This window comes from Macaca thibetana, chromosome 11 (assembly GCF_024542745.1).
Source record: "Macaca thibetana thibetana isolate TM-01 chromosome 11, ASM2454274v1, whole genome shotgun sequence".
Taxonomy (NCBI): Eukaryota; Metazoa; Chordata; class Mammalia; order Primates; family Cercopithecidae; genus Macaca; species Macaca thibetana.
This window is the reverse complement of record NC_065588.1, coordinates 1,814,388-1,838,205: the sequence shown is the minus strand read 5'-3', so window position 1 is coordinate 1,838,205 and position 23,818 is coordinate 1,814,388. Positions and strand designations below refer to the sequence as shown.

At 38.2% G+C, this 23,818-nt stretch overlaps 1 protein-coding gene across 7 annotated transcripts in view; it reads right to left on the bottom strand.

The window, feature by feature from the left end:
• The window catches only part of ADIPOR2 (adiponectin receptor 2), a 103,647-nt gene that overhangs the window by 16,887 nt on the left and 62,942 nt on the right, over window positions 1-23,818 (bottom strand). For 6 of the 7 annotated variants that reach the window (XM_050747097.1, XM_050747101.1, XM_050747098.1 and 3 more), the window contains one exon: window positions 16,915-17,171. In XM_050747097.1, the coding sequence (XP_050603054.1) occupies window positions 16,915-17,085 (171 nt within the window). In that variant the 5' untranslated portion in view covers window positions 17,086-17,171. Of the gene's footprint in view, window positions 1-13,692; window positions 13,793-16,914; window positions 17,172-23,818 lie in introns of those variants that run through there. The other variant, XM_050747104.1, reaches the window with a different exon arrangement.

Here is a 23,818-nt window from a genome sequence, read left to right as displayed (position 1 = left end):
GATTTTATAAAAACATATAATCTCCAAGAAAACCATCTTGAATAAAATAACCTCCCCATCTTTGCTTATCTAAAAAGTACTATCTATCCTTCAATGACTAACCTTCATAGTTGCTATTTAAAACCCTTCTTTAACTATCCTAAACTCGTGTTCTTCAACCTTTCTTTCATTACTGCTATCCCCAAGCCCGGGACATTTTTTTTTTTTTTTTTTCCTCTCTCTCTTTGAGACAGGGGACAGGGTCTTGCTCTGTCACCCAGGCTCCTGGAGTACAGTGGTGCGATCATGGCTCACTGCAGCCTCAAGCTCCTGGGCTCAAGCAATCCTCCACCTCAGCCTCCTGAACAGCTGAGGCTACAGGTGTGCACCACCGTGTGCACACCTGTGTGTGTGTGCACCACCGTGGGCACGTGTGTGTGCAGCGTGCACTACAGGTATGCACCACTGTGTCTGTGTGTGCACATGTGTGTTTATGTGTGTGTAGAGACGAGGTCTATGTTGCTCAGGCTGGTCTTGAACTCCTGGCCTCAAGCAATCCTCCTGCCTCAGCTTCCAAATATATTGAGATTATAGGTATGAGCCACTGCACCCAGCCCTGGGACATTTTTAGATTGCTTTCTTAATCCCCATGAATTTTAATAATACAGATATACTATCTATGTACTGTGGCCTTATGGGGGGTTACAAACCATAGTAGTATTTAATAGTTTTTCACCGCCCACCCCACCAAGAACCAATTTTCACTAGAGACTGCATAACCTATCTAATCCACAGCAGTTGCTTCTTCTGACTTCTGTTTCTTCTTCTGACTTCTTCTTCTGATTTCTTTAGCACTTAAGTCTGTGCCTCTCATTTGACAGTAATATCTGATTACAGCTTTTATTGATTTATACTGTTTTATTTAATGTTTAATAGAATTTTACATTTTTAGTGTATCATTTCCTAAACTAGATTTTAAGTGTCTATCTTCTTCCCCATGGCTTCCGGAACATACTTACATGATGGCTAAATTAATAAATGCTCTAGAAGACTTTCAACAACAGATTAATGAGGGCTGTGCCTAATTAAACATGAAATTAAAATGATAAAATTCCATTAAAATTATATAAAACCTGAAAACGGGCAATAGCTTGAAACGATTATAGCAGACCGATTTTAAAATATAAAATTATATGTTATATAAAATAGCTCAAATATTTATGCATATTCAACGGGTATTTGATTCTTCACAAAGAAACAGAAACAGTCTTTATTCTCATGCAAATTATTGTCAGCAGTTTCAAAACTACAAATATGCACATAAAACACAATATGGTTAATGTATACTACCATTAAGTAAAACCTGATGAAACTGCACTCTGAATCAATATGATTCAGTAAGTAATCAATGCGCTTACTCACAATCAGTAATTTTGATTATCAGGCTAAATGCAACTGATTACATACAGGACTACTGATAGCAGCCAAGACAGGAGGATAGCTTGAGCCCAGGAGCTCGAGACCAGCCTGGGCAACATGGTAAAACCCCATCTCCACAAAAAATATAAAAATTAGCCAGGAGTGGTGTTGTGTGGCTGTTTGCACTCCCAGCTACTCAAGAAGCTCAGGGAAAGACTCCTTGAGCCCCAGGAGGTCAAGGTTGCAATGAGCTGTGATCGGGCCACTGCATTCCAGCCTGGGCAACAGAGCTACACTCTGTCTCAAAAAAAAAAAAAAGACTTTAGTAAAAATAAATATTTCCATCCATCCCAATATGTGAGCAAGATTCAGAATCTTTATAAAAGAATTATTTCCGGCCAGGCACAGTGGTTTACGCCTGTAATCCCAGCACTTTGGGAGGCCAAGGCGGGTGCACCACCTGAGGTCAGGATGTTGAGACCTGCCTAGCCAACATGGTGAAATCCCATCTCTACTAAAAATACAAGAATTAGCCAGGTGAGGTGGCGCGCACCTGTAATCCCAGCTACTCAGGAGGCCTGAGACAGGAGAATCGCTTGAACCCAGGAGGTGGGGGTTGCAGTGAGCCGAGATCGTGCCACTGCACTCCAGCCTGGGCAACAAGAGAAACAAACAAAACGAAAATATTTCCTTCAGAAGGGCAAAGTATTAATAAATCTGTTGATTTACCAAGTATTATGACCAATTCTCACCCTTGTATAATGGAATATTCACAAATATGTTCTCAAAGGATAAATTAAAATACTAGACCATAATTAACTATTTATTGTGTTCAAGTATTATGGAGTTGCTAACGAGGTATCCACATGGTGTGGGTGGTGGTAAATGCAGTTCCCTGGGTTAGAGAGAGGATAAAGTAGGAATACAGTGGCAGAGTTACACACTGGCTAAAACACAGGATAAAAAATACTTTCCCTAGAGTATACCGTATGTCACATACTGACGGCTTGGAAAGACTATGCAGCCACTATATTTAAAACAGTCTCTGTCTTCCAATATTAAGTCCAAATGACTATTATGAGTGAAATTACTATTTCTAACTTCCATCCAACAGCCACCAAACCACAGTACCCAAAGATATTTCTGAATAAATTGTATCTATATTCAATGATCACATACATGCTATGTTCTGCTTCTGTTGTCATACTCCTTACCACATACCCTCAACAAAATTATGACAAGATACACGACATTGTGAAAGATTAAACAAAACCAAAGCTGCCAAGAATAAAGGCATAAAACTTAATTCTCCAGCTTTTTCCATGAATAACTATTATATTTAAATTTGTAGAGGTCAATGCTTTGAAATGAGCACACAGATATTTTGAAATATCTCTTCCCTCCCGCCATCTGTTTTCAGTAAAGTCCATCTGTGAGAACTTTGCTGACTGTATTTCAAAACATAGTAACACTTGACTTTGATGATCTGTCCAAACTGCAATCTAAAATGAGAATTTTCCAGAGTACACTTTACCTTTGGAAAGACAGAACCATAGTGATAAAGATAAAAGGTCTTTAAGATCAGCCTAATATGAAAATAATTCACAAACCTATTGGGTATTTATTGGTTTTGGCCTAACTCAATTCAACAGAGTAATTCAGCTTAACAAATATTTATTAGATGATTAAAAATAAGATGAATAAAACATAGTCTCTATCTTCCATGAACTTACAATCTAATAAAGTGCTAAATTAGCCACATAAATAACTATCATAGGAAAAAAAGGTATAGCTAGTTCAAAGATAGAAATGATAAGGTTCAGGAAAAGCTGCATGAAGAATAAAAATTTTGCAAAGATGAGATAAAGGAAAATAACCAAGTGGGAAAAACAAAAGTATCATGTTGAGAAAAAGAGACTACTAGTTCAACTAAAGCTTCAGGTGCATTTAGGAAAGTAGCATAACATAAATGATGTATTTAAATGTTAGTGGAAGTGCACAAAGTGCCACAAAGACTCCCAATCATGATACTATCTACCATCCACAATTAGACGAAAAAGGTCAAGAAATGGTACAGTACCCAGGGCTGGAAACAGTAAACCTTTGATTAAAATTTGTCTGCCTTTATAAATGTCATTTAGAACTGAGACCTTCTGCATTCACATAGCTTAATTATGAGGACTAAGATCTATGGCCCCTATATCAACATAACTTTATTATTTGTTCTAGGAAATTATTGCCCAGGAAGGTAAGAATGCAAACCAGTAAATAACTTCATCATTAGCTTTAGGAATTTCTCAAAAACTCATTCAACTGAACAACAGACTGCACAATTCGATCCTTAGAATAATAAATTGCTCAACTGGGCAAACATGCTCACTTATCAAATAAGTATTTGTTTATGAAGACTTGATCCAAGAATTCTATCACAAACTTAGCACAGGGCCAAGTAAAATCTCCTTAAACTACTTGAACCCAGACCCCAAAACCCTGTAAATATCCATATCCAATACTTTCTTTCTGAAATACTTCTAGGACTCTTTAAGGCAGTGTTCACCCTTACTGAAGTATATAACAAACCTGGCTTAGTTTGATCAACAGGTGATTTTTATGGTCTTTTTCCAAGTTGACAGGTTGAAGCCAGCCTTAACTTTAGAAACTGGAAATGTGTGCCAAGGGCATTAGCAAGCTGATATTACTAACAAATGAAAACAAAGAAGTTTGTGGAAACAAAGCTATCCACAAAAATAAAAATAAAAAAAGATAGCTGAAGAATAAGTATTGATGGATATATACCCAGTATTCTCCAAAAGAATAACTGCAATATGTAGTCTACATGAATATTCATTCTGGCCTGCCTAGAAATATATGTACTCTGACTTCCATCAAAGCTTGATGGAAAAGATCTTTAAAATCACTCAGTTTCTTAAAAATTCTCAAATAGCAATTCTATCTTTTTTTTTTTTTTTTTTTTTTTTTTTTTGAGACGAAGTCTCGCTCTTGTACCCCCAGGCTGGAGTGTGATGGCGTGGTCTCAGCTCTCTCAGCTCACTGCAACCTCTGCCTCCAGGGTTCCAGCGATTCTCCTGCTTCAGCCTCCCGAGAAGTTGGGATTACAGGGGTGAGCCACCACGCCCAGCCTCTAATCTTAATTGAATTTCTTAAGCAGACTTCTCCATGAAAATAAAATGAAGTGACTGACAAGAGTCTATTTACAAGTTAGTTTTCTTATAATAAACTATTATATAGTGGCATTCTTGAGTTTGGTTAAAGTAAACCAGTTTAACAGAATATGAAGGTTGAATGAATAAAAGTTCCTTATCTCCCAATTTATAAAGAAGAATCTGGAGCAGAGGAAAAGTAGGACAACCATAAAGGCTGATCTCTTTATTCAACCTAATATCTTGAAAGCTCAGAAAGGGAGCAGGAGGCAGAGGGGAGCCATAAATACAAAGATTAGGACAACCTGGTTTGAAACGCCTCCATATTTTTGTCCAAAAGCTTACAGAATGCCTCCTAACTATACACTTTAGCAAATATAGTTAAGAGTCCAGGCTTTAGGGTCAGAGGCCTAGAGGCAATGATCTAATCATTTCAACCAGTACGCATTACACAAAATTTGAAACTGATATAAATTTCAAAAAGAAATTTGAATGATGGTATAATACTGGACCAGGAGGCTAAAGACCTAGATTTCAGGCCCTAGCTGTCTTGTCTTACTACCACATCCTCCACCCCACTGTACCTTGACCTTTCATTCCAACTATGCTGGACATTTTTCAGGTTCAGACATCAGTATGTGCCAGTGTGTACTCAATAAACATTAGCTATTATTATTACTATTCCCTACAGGCACCACATTATATCTTGCTTCTGAATCTTCACATCTGCTGTTCCCTTTGTCTAGAATGTCCTTTAGTCCTTTCTTAGCTAAATCCATTTGCAGCTGGAGTTACTACCATAGTAATCTGTGCATAAAATCACACAGCACTCACCACAAATGTACTGGTTTACCTGTCTCTCCAACTAAACTACATGCTGCTTAAGGGCAAAAACTATGTCTTCTCTTCTCAAGTCCAAAGTGCCAACACATGGTAAAGAAACTAAAAACATTTGAAGAAGGATTAAAAGCATCCGTGTGTCTACTAAACTAAATGACTTTTGGGATCCCTGCCACTTTGACAGTCTAGGAACCAAGTTTGAGTACGTGAAAGAAAGTTGGCATTATTTAAGAGAAATTAGGATTAGGAAGTTAGAATAGAAGGAAAAGCTGGTGGGGGAGTGGACAGTTAACCTTAGTTTAACATTAGTTCAATTTGAAATGGTTAAAAGTCCAATAAAGAAGAAAACACTTCTCATTTGAAGGGTCTAGGGGAAAAAAAAGAAGACAGCACTATGATGATAGATTTAGAAATCACCTTTATGAAAAGGTTGTTGAAGTCAAGGGTGGCTGAGATATGTGGATAACTTCAAGATGTGTTTATCAGGATTTACTACAGTTATAGTAGTCAAGTACTATTATAAAGGAAGGACAGAGTAACAATTATTATTTATTACACACTACATGCCAGACACTGTACTAAGTGATTTTTACAAATTAATCAAACCTTCATAACAAGTTTCTGAAATGAGTATATTTCTATTCCCATTTTATTAAGTGGAAATCTAGATCAAGCATGGTAAATGAAGAGATAGAAGCCACGAAAAGGTACACAGCTCTAAGTAGTACCTTAATTCCCAACCTAACACCACTACCTTTCTTGGCTAATTACTTCAAATATTATGCAAGTGTATACGCACATTAAATGTTTTCTGTAGATTGAATAAATGTCTCATTCATAAAGCAGGTATAACTACTTTAAAATACATGTAGGTGCTCCGTGAATTACACAATACAAATTCACTTAAGATGAACTGAATTCATAGCCAATTTCTATCATGTAGTTTTTTCAAACTAATATTTAAAATGTGAGTATCATGTAGTGTGGTCTGTTAAATATTTCTGATGTTTGAAGGGAGAATGGGATCATCTTCCTAACCCAGTAATTCCACTCACAGGTACGTAGCTAATGGAAGTGTATACATTTGTTCACTAAAAAGCAAGTACTGGAATGTTCATAGCAACACTATTTATAATAGCCCCAAGTTAGATACAACCCAGATTGCCTTCATATAAATAAAATAAAAATTGGTACAGTAACATAAAGAAATACCACAGACTAATACAAATGAACAATCTACAGCTATACCCAGAAAATACAGATGAATTTCACAAACATGATACTGAGCAAAAGAAGCCAGATACAAGAGTATATATGGAATCATTACAATGAGATAAAGTACAAAAGAAGCAAAATTAATCTATGCCATTAGAAGTCAGGGTAATGGTTCCCTCTGAGGGAGTGGGAATAGGCAGTTAGTATGAGGAGGTAATAAGGAACCTCCAGGAGTGCTGGTTATTCAGGAGTGTCTAGTTTATAAAAGTTTATCAAACTATCCACTTATGATATATCTACGTGTATATGTGTGTAATGCTTTAATAAGGTTTTTGTCATTTTTCTTTGAAGGATCCTCCTATGCAGAAGTTTGAAAAATAATGATATAGAAGAGATCAGGGATACAAATTCAGGTCACTCTGAGTACAAAACCCTGCTTTTTTCCTTTTACCAAACTGTTTCCTACAAAATTATTTACTAGTCCACAGAAATGGCTTCACTAAATAAAACCAGGCATGATAAAAGTTATCAAAGAAGGCATTAAAAGGGCTGCTTAAGCAAAGATACTTAACTGGAATGATTTGTGAAAAAAGTAAACTATGACCCTCACTCATTTTTTATCCCATTACAAAAAAGTATTAATATAGTGTCGGGGACCACAGAAATTTTGAGGATAAGAAAATCTTAGATGTTTATCACCCAGTTAAACATCTCCATTTTAATGTAAGGAAAATGAAACCCAAAGAAATCAAGAAAATTAGCCAAAGTCACACATCTGGCTGGCAATACAGCCAGGACTAAAACTCAGGTTTAATCATTCATTTCTTTACTTAAATACTGCACAAATACAATATTCTTGGAATATACATTTGTGTAATTTTCTGTTTTGAGCCAGGGTCTTCCTCTGTTGCCAAGGTTGGAATGCAGTGGCACAATCATGGCTCACTGCAGCCTCAAATTCCTGGGCTCAAGTGATTCTCCCATCTCAGCCTCCCAAGTAGCTGGGGACTACAGGTACATGCCACCAGGCCCGGGTAATTTTTGTATTCTTTGTAGAGATAAGGTTTCGCCATGTTGTCCAGTCTGATCTCGAACTCCTGGGCTCAAGCAATCTGCCTGCCTCAGCCTCTCAAAGTTGTTAGGATTACAGGCGTGAGCCATCAGGTCCAGCCATTCCTGGACTACTTTGGATGCAGAGGATAAACATGTTCAAGTGAGTGGAGACAGATAACCACCAATCTATTTTTTATAAGATAAATACAAATCTAATAAAAACAAAAAGAAATAAAGAGAGATTAACTTTGTCCTTTGGATATAACAGAGGAAGTCTTTTCTTTTTGACCCAAATATACACCTCCAATGATATGCTACATCTAACATTTATTAAGTGCCTTCTCTGTACCTGGCAGTGTTACCGCTGCTTCACATGCACTAAGTTATTCTCATTACAACCCTGTGAGACAAGAGGCATACTATTACATACTGCATTTACAAAAGAGGAAACACTCAGCTCCTCGAGGCCCAGCTTTACCCTGATGTAATTCCTGCTGGTCTGGAACTTACATATACGTATTATGAAAAGAAAATTGTGATCATTGGCTCTCAAAGTGTGTCTCACAATCACATAGGGGAGCTTGTGACAAATACAGATTCCTACTGCAGAGATTTCAATTTCAAAGTATTTAGTTTCTAATACTCTTTCTAAAAATCCATTCTGCTTCATAAGGAATCGAAGAGACTAACCTCTCCATCACCTCAAATAAGGAAGGGATTCCTCTGCACAGGTAAGCGTAATCTAACTGTACACACAGGTACTTATTTATTCAATGTTACTTGAAAGCCAGTTCCACAACTACAATGGATCACTATCACCTATCACAGGGTCTCTTTTTCCACAAGTCTGATCATCTATGGAAATAATGTACTTTAAAATGTATTAAAGGCAAATAACCATTGAAATTGCCATATCGCACTTTTTACAATAAACCAATGAAAAGAAAATCCTGCCCCTCTGAAGAGAAAAAGTATATCATCCCCCTGGACAAGAGTCCCGGTGTACAATACACATACATTCACATGAAATCTCAGTTTCCTCATCTGTAAAACAGATTCTAATAATATCTATTCCATAAGGCTACTGTAGGAATGAATAATATATTCAAAAGAGCTCAAAAATTGCTTCATCCATTGTAAAAGATCAATAAAAGTGAACTATCATTATTCTCCTGATAAGAATGCATTTATTCTCTCGAAGATTAAAGAAGTAGAATAGTTAAGCTTCCCTAAGCATCTAAATAGTATACCTCCCCATGTGCTCCTTTTGTACATCTCTTTAAAGAAACTACTTGAAACCACTTAGACACAGAACTTTACATTTGTTGTTGATAAATTCATTCAACAACTGTTTGTTATATGCCACTCAAAGATCAGGTTAGACTCTGAGGATACCAGGGGAAAACAAAAAGATTCTTACCACCATGGAACTGAAGAGTCTACAAGCAAAAACAATTACTAAATAATTAAAAATCTTTATAAAATATGTTGTATCTATAAGTTTATAAACATAAATATATAAGTCACACAAATATATGTCATGATACGCACTGTAACAGAAAATAAAAGGTGATTAAAGATAACAATGGGAAACCTGATACAGAATGAAGTGGGGGTAGAGAACTTAACCTGAATACTGAAGGATGAGCGGCAGTTAGGCAGAGGTGTGGGTGTAAGAACACTCCGGGCAGAGGAAAGAGCCATGTTTGAAGGCTCTGAAGCTGCAAAGAGCCCAGCCTGTTTAAGAAACTGAAATAAGGCCAATATGGTTGCTGCTCAATGAACATGGAGAGGAATGTCCTGAAATGAAGTTGGACAGATAGGGTAGCAGTGAGATCACCCAGGATCCTACAGGTTATAGAAAGGATTTGGGATTTTACCAAAAGTGCAGTGGGAAACAAATGAATTTCTTAAATGGGAATGGCATAATAAACTTTGCATTTTTAAGAGCTCTCTCTAGGAACTGTGTGAAGAATATATTGGACAGTACAAGAAACAAAACAGAAGTCCTGACAGGTATATTCCAGATGGAAGATGGTGGTGGCTTGAAGTAATGGCAGAACAGACAATGAGAAGACCATTTGAAGTTAAATTGACACAACTTGAGTTTTATAGTAAGTTTGAATTTAGCTTCTATTTCCAAATTCCTCAAAGAGGTTAATATTCAAAATCCTGAGCAAAGCTAACCTAGGCAGGTCTCTTGATAAAAGCTCAAGAGTTAACTGACTACGAGGAAATACCATTTCACGCCCACTAGGACATTTATATTCAAAATATAGTAACAATAGTTAGTGTGGGTGTGGAGAAAGTGGAACCCCCACACATTGTTAGTGGGAATATAAACTGGTGCAGCTGCTATGAAAAACACTCAAAATATTAAACACAGAGTTAACATATAATCCAGAAAAATCCCTCCTGAGTATATACCCAACAGAAATGAAAACAAATTCATACAAAAGCTTTTACGTGAATGATACAGCAACATTATTCGCAACAGTCGAAAAGTGTAAACAACCCAAGTGTCCATCAATCATTACTGGATAGATAAACTATAGTACAGTAGCTTCCCCATCCACAGGAAATATGTTCTAAGAACCCCAGAGGATGCCTGAAATCATGGATAGCGCTGGACCCTATATATGCTGTGTTTTTTCCTATACATACATACCTATAACAATGTTTAATTTATAAATGAGGTATAGTAAGAGATTAACAATAACCAATAATAAAATAGAACAATTTTAACAATATACTGTAAAAAAAAAAGTTATGTGAATATGCTCTCTCACTCAAAATATCTTAGCGTACTGTACTCAGGCTTCTTGTGATCTGTGACCTTATAACAAGATGGCTACTAAGTAAGTAGCCAGCCATCTGCAGCGTGGATATGCTGGACAAAGGGATGATTCATTTCCTGGGTAAGACAGGACAGGGCAAGGAAGGTGTGAGACTTCATCACACCACTCAGATCAGCACAAAGTTTAAAACTTATAAATTATTTCTGAATTTTTCATTTAATATTTTCAGATCTCGGTTGACCCAGGGGTAACTGAAACCAGAGAATGTGAAACCACAAATAAGAAAGGACCTCTGTATATCCATACAATGGAATATTATTCAGTCATAAAAAGGAATGAAGTATTGGTACATACTACAATATTGATGAAACTTAAAAACATTATGCTAAGTAAAAGAAGCTAGATACAAAACACCACATGTCTTACAATTCCATTTATTAAAAAGTCCAGAATAGACAAAGCCATAGAAACAGAAAGTAGACTAGAGGTTGCCTAGGGTTGGGGGTAGAGATGGGAAGTGATGGCAAATGGGTTAAAGGTTTTCTTTAGGGGATGATGAAAATGTCATAAAGTTAGATTGAAGTGATGGTTGTACAACCCTGTGACTAATAAAACCATTGAATTGTATACTTTAAATGGGTTAATTTTATGGTATGTAAAATTTATCTCAAAAAAAATTTTTAAGAGTCAACTGTGAGTAAATGTGATATTATTCTCCTTTAACAAACAGTAAATAAATCTAACTTCATTTTCCTAATAATCCTCAGAGAATGTGTTGAGATTTCTTTGCAAAGCATGTTGCTAAGAAGTTTTTAATACATTAACTGTTTTAAATAAAATATTTATTTAAAATAAGTAAGTATAAAAAATAGGGACTGGTTTGGTTGTTTTTCTGTTTTTTATTATTATTATTTTTATTTTTTTTCCCTTAACTATCTCCTACCAGAAGGAGGTGTTTTGTTTTGTTTTGTTTTCCCTGAGACAGAGTTTTACCCTGTCACCCAGGCTGGAGTGCAGTAGTGCGATCTCGGTTCACTGCAACCTCCACCTCCCAGATTCAAGCGATTCTCCTACCTCAGCCTCCCGAGTAGCTGGGATTACAGGTGCCTGCCATCACACCCAGCTAATTTTTGTATTTTTAGTAGAAACAGGGTTTCACCATGATGGACACGCTGGTCTCAAACTCCTGACCTCGTGATCTGCCTGCCTCGGCCTCCCAAATTGCTGGCATTACAGGTGTGAGCCACTGCGCATGGCCAGAAAGGAGGTTTTTAAACAGTAGTGAGCATCTTAGTTGTGAAACAAAAAAAATATACCCAGGATCCAAAGATTCTGATTCAGCAGGCCTGGAATAAAATCCTGGCGTTTGTACTTTTCTATAAAGGGCAATATGTGATCAGGTGGGCACTCCTAATAGGTTTATTGATTTAAAGAAACTTGGCAGTAAATAAAGACTTGTACAAAAAGATACCAGTCTGTAATGCACATAATTACCTTAAATCTTACTTTATAAATTCAGAATTACACTTAATAAAAAACGAGACACCCCTGGTGCTTTTCCTATTTTGCTTTTATCCTTATTCACGATTGGCATGTGAATGCCAATCTCCACAACTTAAGACAGCTTAAGGGCTGCCATCATGTTTTAAATGAAGCCTAAGAAATTTAGTTAAGATCTGCATCTTCAAAAAAGGGGAAAAAACAAAGAAAATGATGCAAAATTGTTAGGAATGTGAACGACTGTACTATGATATATTCGTTTTATTTGCTTTCCAAATAAACAGAAAACCCATTACAAAGTTAGAATGCATCTGAGATGCAAAATTACCCTGGCCTAACAGAAAATGAGGTCTGCAACAACTTCTGTCAAAAAACAAGACCAACTACTGAATCTAATCTCTAGGCTCAATATAAACACTCAGGGACTGAGTTTGGAATTCAGAAACATTAAGTCAATCTGGTGCCAATTCTCATAAAGGCAGCTTTGTTCAGCAGAAAGCGCAGTCAGAAGACTCAGCACATGCTCTCATTTTGTCACATTACCTTGGGCAAATTACTAACCTTTCTAAATCCTATTTTCGTCCACTTTCAAAAAGAAATCATATCTGCTCTTTCTATTTCAGAGCACAGTTTTGAGAAGCAAATGAGATAATGTCTATGAAAGTGATACAATTAAAGTATTACTAGAATTATTGAGAAGGCTGCAGTCTACAGTTCAGATGTTTCAACTTCAAAACCGAAAATTTTAAGAAATGAGTCCTTTCTCCAAACACAAACAAAAAATCAGTACATAGAACTCCTCAAATCACTAAGATACTAATATTTTGCCTTTTATTTCAGTCTCAAAACTGCAGTTCTCTGTAACTCTATCCCCTTTCTTTTCTAGCTCCCATGTGCACTATACATTAACCATGAAATTGGCAGCAAGGGACAGTACTGCATATAGATTCTCTTTTTCAGCAAGGAACTTCAACTCCAAAGAGAAACAACACACACAAGACAAATTTTCATTAGGAATAAAAACACAATTTCCTCACTGGTAAATTGAGGAAGGCAAACAAGATGACTCTGGAGGGCCTTTTCAGCTCTAATATTCCACAACCTATGGATCCTTTCATTCCTTGGCTCCTCATATAAAAATCTATTAAAACAAATGAAAGAAAAAATGGTTCTTTTGTTCATACTGCTAACTTCTGCATTAGCTCAAGATTAAACGAAAATCAAATAGAGGCTTTCAGGGCAATAAATGAGTTCATTCATAAGGATGGGAAAAATCCCATCCACCTAATTACTTATTAGTGAAATTCAAACACAAATATTATCTACAGAAGATAACACTCCAACCAGTGAAGACAGTAAACAAAAATATATAGTATTACAACACACAGAAAAATCAATTAATGTAAATCTGACACAAAAGTGATTGGGTGGGCAAGTTCTGGACTCTAAAAATATATTTTGCTTTCCTTGCCTAAGCAGCCATGGCGCATGGTCCCGAGAGGCATCGGAAGTGGGCAGCAGCTCCAAAGCATTAGATGCTGGATAAACTGACCGATGAGTTTGCTCCTCGTCCATCCACTAGTCCCCACAAGTTGAGAGAGTTACTCCCATCATCTTCCTAAGGAACAGACTTAAGTATGCCCTGACAGGAGATGAAGTAAAGAAGATTACATGCAGAGGTTCATTAAGATCGATGGCAAGGTCTGAACTGAACTGATATAACCTACCCTGCTGGATTCATGGATGTCATCAGCATTGACAAGACGGGAGAGAATTTCCGTCTGATCTATAACACCAAGGGTCGCTTTGCTGTACATCCTATTACACCTGAGGAGGCCAAATACAAAGTGAGAAAAATCTTTGTGGGCACAAAAGGAATCCCTCATCTGGTGACTCATGATGCTCGGCACCATCTGCTACCCTGATTCCCTCATCAAGGTGAAGGATACCATTCAGATTGATTTGGAGACTGGCAAGATTACCGATTTCATCAAGTCTGACACTGGTAACCTGTGTATGGTGACTGTAGGTGCTAACCTGGGAAGAACTGGTGTGATGACCAACAAAGAAAGGCACCCTGGATCTTTTGATGTGGTTCACATGAAAGATGCCAATGGCTTTGCCACTAAACTTTCCAACATTTTGGTTACTGGCAAGGGCAACAAACCACGGATTTCTCTTCCCTGAGGAAAGGATATCCGCCTAACCATTGCCGAAAAGAGAGACAAAAGACTGGCGACCAAACAGAGCAGTGGGTGAAATGGTCCCTGGGTGACATGTTAGATCTTTGTACGTAATTAAAAATAATGTGGAATGATAAACAGAATTTTATTGACATTATAAATCTCAAATCGGCTAGCCTGAAATTCTTTCAAGCTTGAAAATTCCTTAGATCCCGTAATAACAGTATCAGTTTTAAAAATAGTTAAGAAACAGTGGTACATAAAAATCTTATAGTGATACAGTTACTGCCTCCTCAATCTCTTCTAAGATATCTAATAAGAATCTCGAATCTCACATTTCCAAAACACCGCTCTTGATTTCCCTACTTTAAACCCGCTTCTCCCTCTTGCTTTACCATTTCAGTTCAGCTCAGAGAATCAGCCTTGATTCCTCTATTTTCCTCACTCTACGGCTAATCCATCAGGAGGTCTTGTTGATTCGGCCCACAAAATATACCCAGAATCTAGCCATTTCCCTCCATTTCTGCTGCTCCCACCATGCTGTTTCAAGTGACATCATCTCTCATCTATATTCTAACACCTGGGTCCCTCTTCTATTCTGTCTTCAAATAATCCATTCCACAACCACAGTGATATTTTTAAAAACACAAATGTCTCCATGTTTAAACACCCCAAAAGCTGCCCACTTGCCAGGCAATTTTATTCAAATACAATTTAAATTCCTTCAATAAACCTGTATAACCTGTTCTCTGACTGGTCCACTGACCTCATCTCATTTCACTCGTCCCTCTAGTTCCTCATGCTCTAACTATACTGGCTCCTTTAAAAAAAAAAAAGAAAAGAAAAAACAAAACAATAAAAAGAAGGCCGGGCACAGTGGCTCATGCCTGTAATCCCAGCACTTTGTGGGGCCAAGGTGGGCGGATCACTTGAGATCAGGAGTTCAAGAGTAGCCTGGCCAACATGGTGAAACCCCATCTCTACTTAAAATACAAAAATCAGTCGGACGTGGTTGCGCAGGTCTGTAGTCCCAGCTATTCGGAAGGCTGAGACACGGGAATCACTTGAACGTGGGAGGCGGAGGTTGCAGTGAGCCGAGATGGTGTCACTGCACTCCAGCCTGGGCGATAGAGTGAGACTCCATCTCAAAATAATAATAAATTAAAATAAAATAAAGGAGAAGATGAAAGAAGAGAAAGATGATACAAGCAGGCGCAGGTGATGGTAGGAGGCAGGGGGGAAGGCAAGGAAGATAAGCATATCCCACCTTCGGACCTCGGCACTAGCTTGTTTCCTCTACCTCGAAACACTCTTCCCCAAGCTGCTGTTCTAAGTAGAGGCTTTCAAAATGTTAACCACAACCCATAGTAAGAAATGTATTTCATATATTATTCCTATTTATATACATAACTAAAACTAAAATAACTAAAATAACAATTTAAATGTGTATTACTATATACACACTTCAATGCTTTTATTCTATTTTGATCTTTAAAAAAAATTTTTAACACTTTATAATACAATTAATTTCAAAACCCACTAATAGGTACAACCCACAGTTTGAGAAACACATGCTGTATGATTTGGAAATTCCAAAGCACATAGCAAAACGTGTGTCACTATGACTTTCTGATACTTCTGCTCTATGGGTATAGCTGCCCAAAGGTTGCTCTTTTCTCTAGGAAATGAAAGAGTAAAATCTGCTTCAGCTTTCAGAAATTCTACTGACTCCCAAGGTGTACACTGGAGGTAAACAATTTCTGGAAAAGTAGCTCCAACACGCAATTCGAATTTCTCCAAAAATAACGGATAACGTCGTAACTAAAGAGTATGGTTAAATTCGAAAGATTATATGGTACCCATAGAACACGCCCTCTCCCTTCAACAAGATAAAGCAGGGTAAGTATGCTTTTAAGAGTCAGCAGAGGCCGGGCGCAGTGGTTCACGCCTGTAATCCCAGCACTTTGGGAGGTCGAGGCAGGTGGATAAGGAGGTTGAGATCGAGACCATCCTGGCCAACATGGTGAAACCCCGTCTCTACTAAAAATACAAAAAATTAGCCGGGCATGGTGGCGGGTGCCTGTAATCCCAGCTACTCGGGAGGCTGAGGCAGGAGAATCGCTTCAACCTGGGAGGTAGAGGTGGCAGTGAGCCGAGATCGCGCCACTGCACTCCAGCCTGGTGACAGAGTGAGACTCTGTCTCCAGGGGGAAAAAAAAAAAAAAAGAGTCAGCAGAAAGACATTAACTATAAAATCAAAATCAAATAATATCTAAGCTAATTTAAGAACAAGAGGCCAGGCAGGATGGCTCACGCCTGTAATCCCAGCATTTTGGGAGGCCGAGGTGGGAGGATACCTGAGGTAAGGAGTTCGAGACCAGCCTGGCCAAGATGGCGAAACCCCATCTCTACTAAAGCTACAAAAATTAGCTTGGCATGGTGGCATGTACCCAGTTACTCAGGAGGCTGAGGCAGGAGAATCACATGAACCCGGGAGGCGGAGGTTGTAGTAAGCCAAGATCGCGCCACTGCACTCCAGCCTGGGTGACAGAGCGAGACTCCATCTCAATAGTAATAATCATAAAAATAATAATAATAATAAGACTTCAAGTTATCCAGAAGAAAAAAACACAAATGTGCAAGTTTCCTTCTTACCACGCCATTCTCCCTTCAGCAATGGACCCACATTTTTTTTTCCCCATATCCTCCCTCTGCCACATCCTCCAGATTTTTTCCTTTGTTTACCATTCTTCCAATTTGACTTACTTTTTTATGATGGGAAGTTAGAACGGATGCCTCTAAAATGGGCTCCAAATCTCCTTGGTGGCTGTCATTATCACCTCTCCTTGTACCATCCAGGTGGTGCCCTTTTCTGAGCCTTACATCTGGCTCTGGAGTCCTGCTGCACCCCAATCGGTTTTCTGTTGGCTCGTTCATGGGATACCCAAGCCTTTCTTACAAACAGGTCTGTCTTTCTGTCCCTTCTTCTTGGGAGAATGGACCTTCAGGATAGTGAGTTGATCCTAAGAAGATGAAAGTTTTTAAAAAATGCGTTAAAGGAGTGCTGGGGGAAAAATACCAGTTATTATATATCCAAACGATAGAATATTCAGCAATCAATAACAATTAAAAAAAATGTATTCAAAAGCTATTATTTGTTGACGGGAAGATAACCAAAAATCTTTTTTTAAATGAAAAACACAGGATACAAGGCAACATGAATAATATGTTCCCACTCACATGTTATAAAAATATATAAGTATATGTAAGTGTATACATACTAGAATAATTAATGAAAAATATTTAAAACCATACTCTTGGTACAGAAGAACACAGGGAAGAACCTCAGGTCTGAAGTGAGAAGAATAGTTACTTTGCTCTGTCTGCATTTTTTTTTTTTTTTTTTTTACCATGTATCATATTACTTGTTTAAAAAATAGTATACAATTAGAAATTAGAATTCTAAATACTCATTGTATATATTAGAAAGAATATATGTAGGTTTATATATTATAACTGGGCTTTACATAACCAATCTCATTTAAACATCACAATGACCCTGCAGGGTATTTTTATTTCTAGTTCACAGGTAAAGGAAAACAAAACTCACCACACTTTATAAAAAATAAATAGGACAAAGTCTTCAAATTTATAAGCACATATTATTGATAATATTTTGTATTCAAAAGGTTTAATGTCTTACATTTCAACTTTTTTGAGTCATTCTGAACTCTAACTAGACTACCCTAGAAGGAAGAAACTCAGGACCAAAACATACATGTTTTACATCCATCTGGGTTACCAGAAAGTGCTATGCATACAAATGTTTAATGAATATGTGATAATATTTCAATGCTCTTAAGTGCTAAGAATATTTTCAGAAATCATTAATTTCTCTCTAAACTGGACTGCAGCAAGTAAGTCTTAGGAGTTCAAGCTTTTCAAGTCCTTGGCACTCTACCTCTTAACTCACGGACGTAAGCTTATTTTAGACAATTAGTTGAATATCCAATTAAGGATTATTACAGTCAATCCAACCAGAAATACCAAAACAGGAAGAGACCAGGGTATATGCTAGCTAATAAATTCCATATGGTTCAAAGTTCTTAGTGGGGAAAGGAGAAGTAGGGCAAAGTAGGAGAACCTAGACACCATAAAAAAGAAGGTAATAGGTGGATTAGTGTTCATATATATGGATACACAGACTAAGAATTAGTCAAAGACATAGAATTAGAGTAAAAATTAGTCAACTGTTGGTTTCACAAATCATGTGAGTTTGCTACAGGATTTCTCAAAGGGCTTTCAAAGTATGTAGGGCAAGAAGAAACAAAAATCTAAAGAATACCAAACCTGGGCATGTACCTGGCCAAGCACATTATACTACTGAGATTATAAATTATGTTATTAATGCCCATTTCTGAAAGAGGAAACAGAACTAATAATGCCTTCTATTTAATTATATTATTTAAAGCTCACAAAGCTATTCACACACACCATTTCATTTTGTTTCAGGGGAGAGGCAGCAAACATTTACTGAGAATCGACAGAGGCAGTAAACATTTACTGAGAATAAACAAAGGTAAATTCTCTACCAGATAATTTACATGTGGTATTTCATAGCATCTTTAAATATAGCCCTCTGAGGTATTATTATCCTCCATTTTGAGGATTAGAGATTGGATAACTTATTCAAGGTCATTAGGATTCAAAGAGAAGCAGCTGTGTTATACCCAGTTTCTGAACCTCACGAAGTTCATGTGCTTTCCACTGTGCAACAAAATTAAGACTGGGGTGAGTAAAAGATAAGAAAATGAACCCTAAAGGTAGTTGGTCTACATCACAAGAAAACTACAGAGTCAGGATCTTGATGCTCAAGCTGTAGCAAGTAGAATAAAGCTTTGTAAAGTATTCTTGAAATATCACCACACTAGGTCAGGCACAGTGGCTCATGCCTGTACTCCTGGCACTTAGGGAGGCCAAGGTGAGAGGATCACTTGACTCCGGGAGGTGGAGGTTACAGTAAGCCAAAAATAAAAAAAAAGAGGCCAGGAGCGGTGGCTCACGCCTGTAATCCCAGCACTTTGGGAGGCCAAGACAGGTGGATCACAAGGTCAGAAGATCTAGACCGTCCTGGCCAACATGGTGAAACCCTCTACTAAAAATACAAAAAATCAGTCTCTACTAAAAATATAAGAAATTAGCTGGGTGTGGTGGCACGTGCCTGTAATCCCAGCTACTCTGGAGGTTGAGGCAGAAGAACTACTCAAACCCGGGAGGCAGAGGTTGCAGTGAGCCGAGATCACGCCACTGCACTCCAGTCTGGCAACTCCGTCTTAAAAAGAAAAAAGAAAAAAGAAAAGAAAAATATCACCACACCAAACTTCTCATCAGCAGGAGCTATATATGGAGGAGTGTTGCTCATTTATGACTATAAATGCATGCTCGGGCAGGCACAGTGGCTCACACCTGTAATCCCAGCACTTTGGGTAGCTGTGGCAGGAGGATCACTTGAGCCCAGCAGTTCAAAACCAGCTTGGGCAACAAAGTGAGACCCACCTCCACCAAAAAAAAATTTTTTTTTAATTAGCCGGGTGTGGTGGCACGTAGCTAGTAGCTGTAGTCCTAGCTACGCAAGAGGCTGAAGTGGGAGGATCACTTGAGCCCAGGAGTTCAAGGCTGCACTGAGCTCTAATGGTATTACTACACTCCAGCCTGAGTAACAAAGCAAAGACCCTATCTTGTAATAAAAAAGAAAAAGAAAAACTGAAATGCTCTATTAGTTAGAATTGTTTTGTAATCCTCATCTCAGAAAAAGAAATCAAATGACAAGAAATAAGATTTCCCCAATAATTTTTAAGGATCCTCCTTAAAATAAAAAGAAGAAAATCAACTCTCCAGTAAACTCCTGAGATCAACAGACATTCCTATCAATAATGTTTTCTAAATTCACAAGTATGATAAAATAAGAATGAAGAAAATAAAGTGCCGCAAAATCTACAAAGAAATCAAATATTCGCCACTCTACAGAAAGCAGGAAGGCCTATGATACTGACTTTCAACAATAGAACTGTTGAAGTAAAAGTATGTCAACCTTCGGGTTCCCATAAATTTAACAAAACAGAATACCCCAATACTAGAACACACTAGAGAACTGAAATTTACTATATGTTTTTACTTTATTTGCATTCTACCTACTGAAATAAAAAGAATTCCTACTAGCATGCAATGCCTTGAGGAGGAAAAAAAAAAAAAAAGCAAACAAGCCTAAGAGTCTAAAGTCAGAAGATGGTATTACCAGCATTATTTAACTCTATCTTGGAAGTCTTAGATAATTAAATGAGGGGAAAAAATGAGTATAAAAATTGGAAGAAAAAAAAAGGTAAACTGTAACTATTTGCAGATTACATGACTCTTTTATCTATAAAGCCCAGGAGAAATCAACTAAAGAAAAATTTATAAATAAGAAAAATCATCACTGTGATTGGGCATAAAATTGACATATGGATTTCAACAGCCTTGATCCTAAAACCCCACAATATTTGGTCATTATGAAAGAAGAATATATCACAATAGAAAAAAGATAAAACACTTCAAAACAAATCTTAAAATGTTATTGAGGATCTACAAAAAAAAAATTCTAGAAATAATAAGTTCAGCAAGAATTCAACATCAACACTCAAATATCAATCACTTTTCTTTTTTTTCTGGAGACACAGGGTCTCACTCTGTTGCCCAGGCTGGAGTGCAATGGTGCAATCATATCTCACTGTAACTTTGAACTCCTGGGCTCAAGGAATCCTCCTGCCCTCCACCTCCCAAGTACCTAGGATTACAGGTGCATGCCACCATACCTGGCCTTTTTTTTTTTTTTTTTTTTTTTTCTCAATTTTTTTGTAGTGATGGAGTCTCGCTATGTTGCCCAGGCTGGTCTTGAACTCCTGAACTCAAGTGATCCTCTCACGTTGGCCTCCCAAAGTGCTGGGATTAAAGGTATGAGCCACTGTGCCCAGCCATCATTTACTTTTCTATATATTAACAATAAACATGTAGAAACTGAAATTTTAAACAATACCATTTACAACTGCTCCATAAAAAATTAAATACTTTAAGTATACACTTAGCAAAATATGTATAGGCTCTGTATGCTAAAAATTCCAAAATGCTGATGGAAGAAATCAGAAATCTAAACAAATACAAGAGACTGAGGCAAGAGGATCACTTCAAGACCAGAAGTTTGAGACCAGCCTGGGCAACAAGACCATGTCACTAAAAAAAAAAATTTTTAAGTTAGCTGAGTTTGGTGGTATGCACCTGTGTAGTCTAGGTACTCAAGAGAATGTGGTGAGAGAATTGCTTGAGTCCAGGAGTTCGAGGCTGCAGTGAACTAATAGCATGAGACCCCACTTCTCAAAAAACAACAACAAAAACCCTAAACAAATAGCGATATATTATACTATGTTCTCAGCAATATACTGACGCAGTAAAGATGTCAATTCTCTCCAAATTGTTCTATAGGTTAATACAATTCCTATCAAGATCCCACCAAGGATTTTTGTAGATAAAAACTCATAAAACTTACATGAAGGCAAAGCTCCAAAATAGCTAAAACAATCAAAAAAGAAGACCTCACTGAAGCCCAACTACATAGCTAGTCAAGACTGTGCTGGTATGGGCAAAAGAATACACAAATAGAGTCACAGAACAGAGAACCCAGAAATGACCCACACAAGTATGCCTGTTATTTTATTGTGGTGCTATGATATTTATTGATCTTTATCCATGGTTCCTGGCTTTAACTCCCATAGCCTTTATTCCAGTCTTTCATTATAACGTTGGAAGTGTTAGGCCTCAGAGGCAGGCCTCTGACTTTCTCCTGCCCTCCTTCCACGCTTAATGTTCCCCTGCCTTTTTGATTGCAGATCTTAAAACTCTCTCATGTAGGGTCCCATCCTATGCCCTTGGGGTAGGGATGCTGATGTCATGAAGCTTCCATAAAAATCCAAGAGGACAGGGTTCAGTGAACTTCAAGACAGCTGAACACACAGAGGTTCCTGGTGGGTGGAGCATCCAGGGAGGAAACGAAAGTTCCACGCCCCTTCCCCCATACGTAGCCCTGCACGTCCCTTCATCTGTGACCTTTGCAATATTCTTTTTTTTTTTTTTTTTTTTTTTTTTTTTGAGACAGAGTCTCGCTCTGTCCCCCAGACTGGAGTGCAGTGGAGCGATCTCGGCTCACTGCAAGCTCCACCTCCCGGGTTCACGCCATTCTCCTGCCTCAGCCTCCCAAGTAGCTGGGACTACAGGCGCCTGCCACCACGCCCAGCTAATTTTTGTATTTTTAGTAGAGACGGGGTTTCACCGTGTTGGCCAGGATGGTCTCGATCTCCTGACCTCGTGATCCGCCCGCCTCGGCCTCCCAAAGTGCTGGGATTACAGGCGTGAGCCACCCCGCCCAGCCTGCAATATTCTTTATAATAAACCGGTAAACGTAAATAAGTGTTTCCCTGAGTTCTATGTGCCAGTCCAGCAAATTAATGAAGCCAAAGAGGGGGTCATGGGCACCCCAACTTGAAGTTGGTTGGTTAGAAGTTCTGGATGCCCCGACTTATGACTGGTGGGTGTCTTGGGGCAGCAGTCTTGGGTACGGAGCCCTCAACCTGTGGGATCTGACATCAATGACACGGAGACAGTGTCGAACTGAATTAGAGGACACTCAAGCTGGTGTCTGCTGCTTGGTGTGTGGGGAAAACAACCCCATGCATGTGATCACATAAGTCTTCTTCTGTGTTGATTATTGCTGTGGTATGACAGTAGAGAAAAAACACAGTTTGAGGAGAGTTTTTCCCTAAACACATTTACAAATATCCAAAGCAATTCAATAATAGAAGGATAACCTTTTCAATAAATGGTGCTGAAATAATTAAACACCCATAGGCAAAAAACTTCAATCTACAAATTTAGGTCACACTTCATACAAAAATTAACTCAAAATGGATTATAGACTTAAATGTAAAACTCAGGCCGGGCGCAGTGGCTCACACCTGTAATCCCGGCACTTTGGGAGGCCGAGGCAGGCGGATCACGAGGTCAGGAGATCGAGACCATCCTGGCTAACACGGTGAAACCCCATCTCTACTAAAAATACAAAAAATTAGCCGGGCGCGGTGGCGGGTGCCTGTAATCCCAGCTACTTGGGAGGCTGAGGCAGGAGAATGGCGTGAACCCGGGAGGCGGAGCTTGCAGTGAGCGGAGATGGCGCCACTGCACTCCAGCCTGGGTGACAGAGTGAGACTCCATTTCAAAAAAAAAAAAAAAAAAAAAAATGCAAAACCATACTTTTATTTTTTAATGTTTTAACTTTTATTAAAAACGCAGGGGAAAATCTAGAGCTAGGTAGAGTTCTGAGACTTAAAATCAAAAGCACAATCTCTAGCAGGAAAAACTGATAAACTGGGTTTCATCAAAACAAACTTTTCTGTGAAAGATCCTGTTAAAGGCCAGGTGCGGTGGCTCACACCTGTAATCCCAACACTGTGGGAGGCCGAGGTGGGTGGATCATGAGGTCAAGAGATCGAGACCATCCTGGCCAACACAGTGAAACCCCGTCTCTCCTAAAAATACAAAAATTAGCTGGGTGCAGTGGCACATGCCTGTAATCCTGGTACTGGGG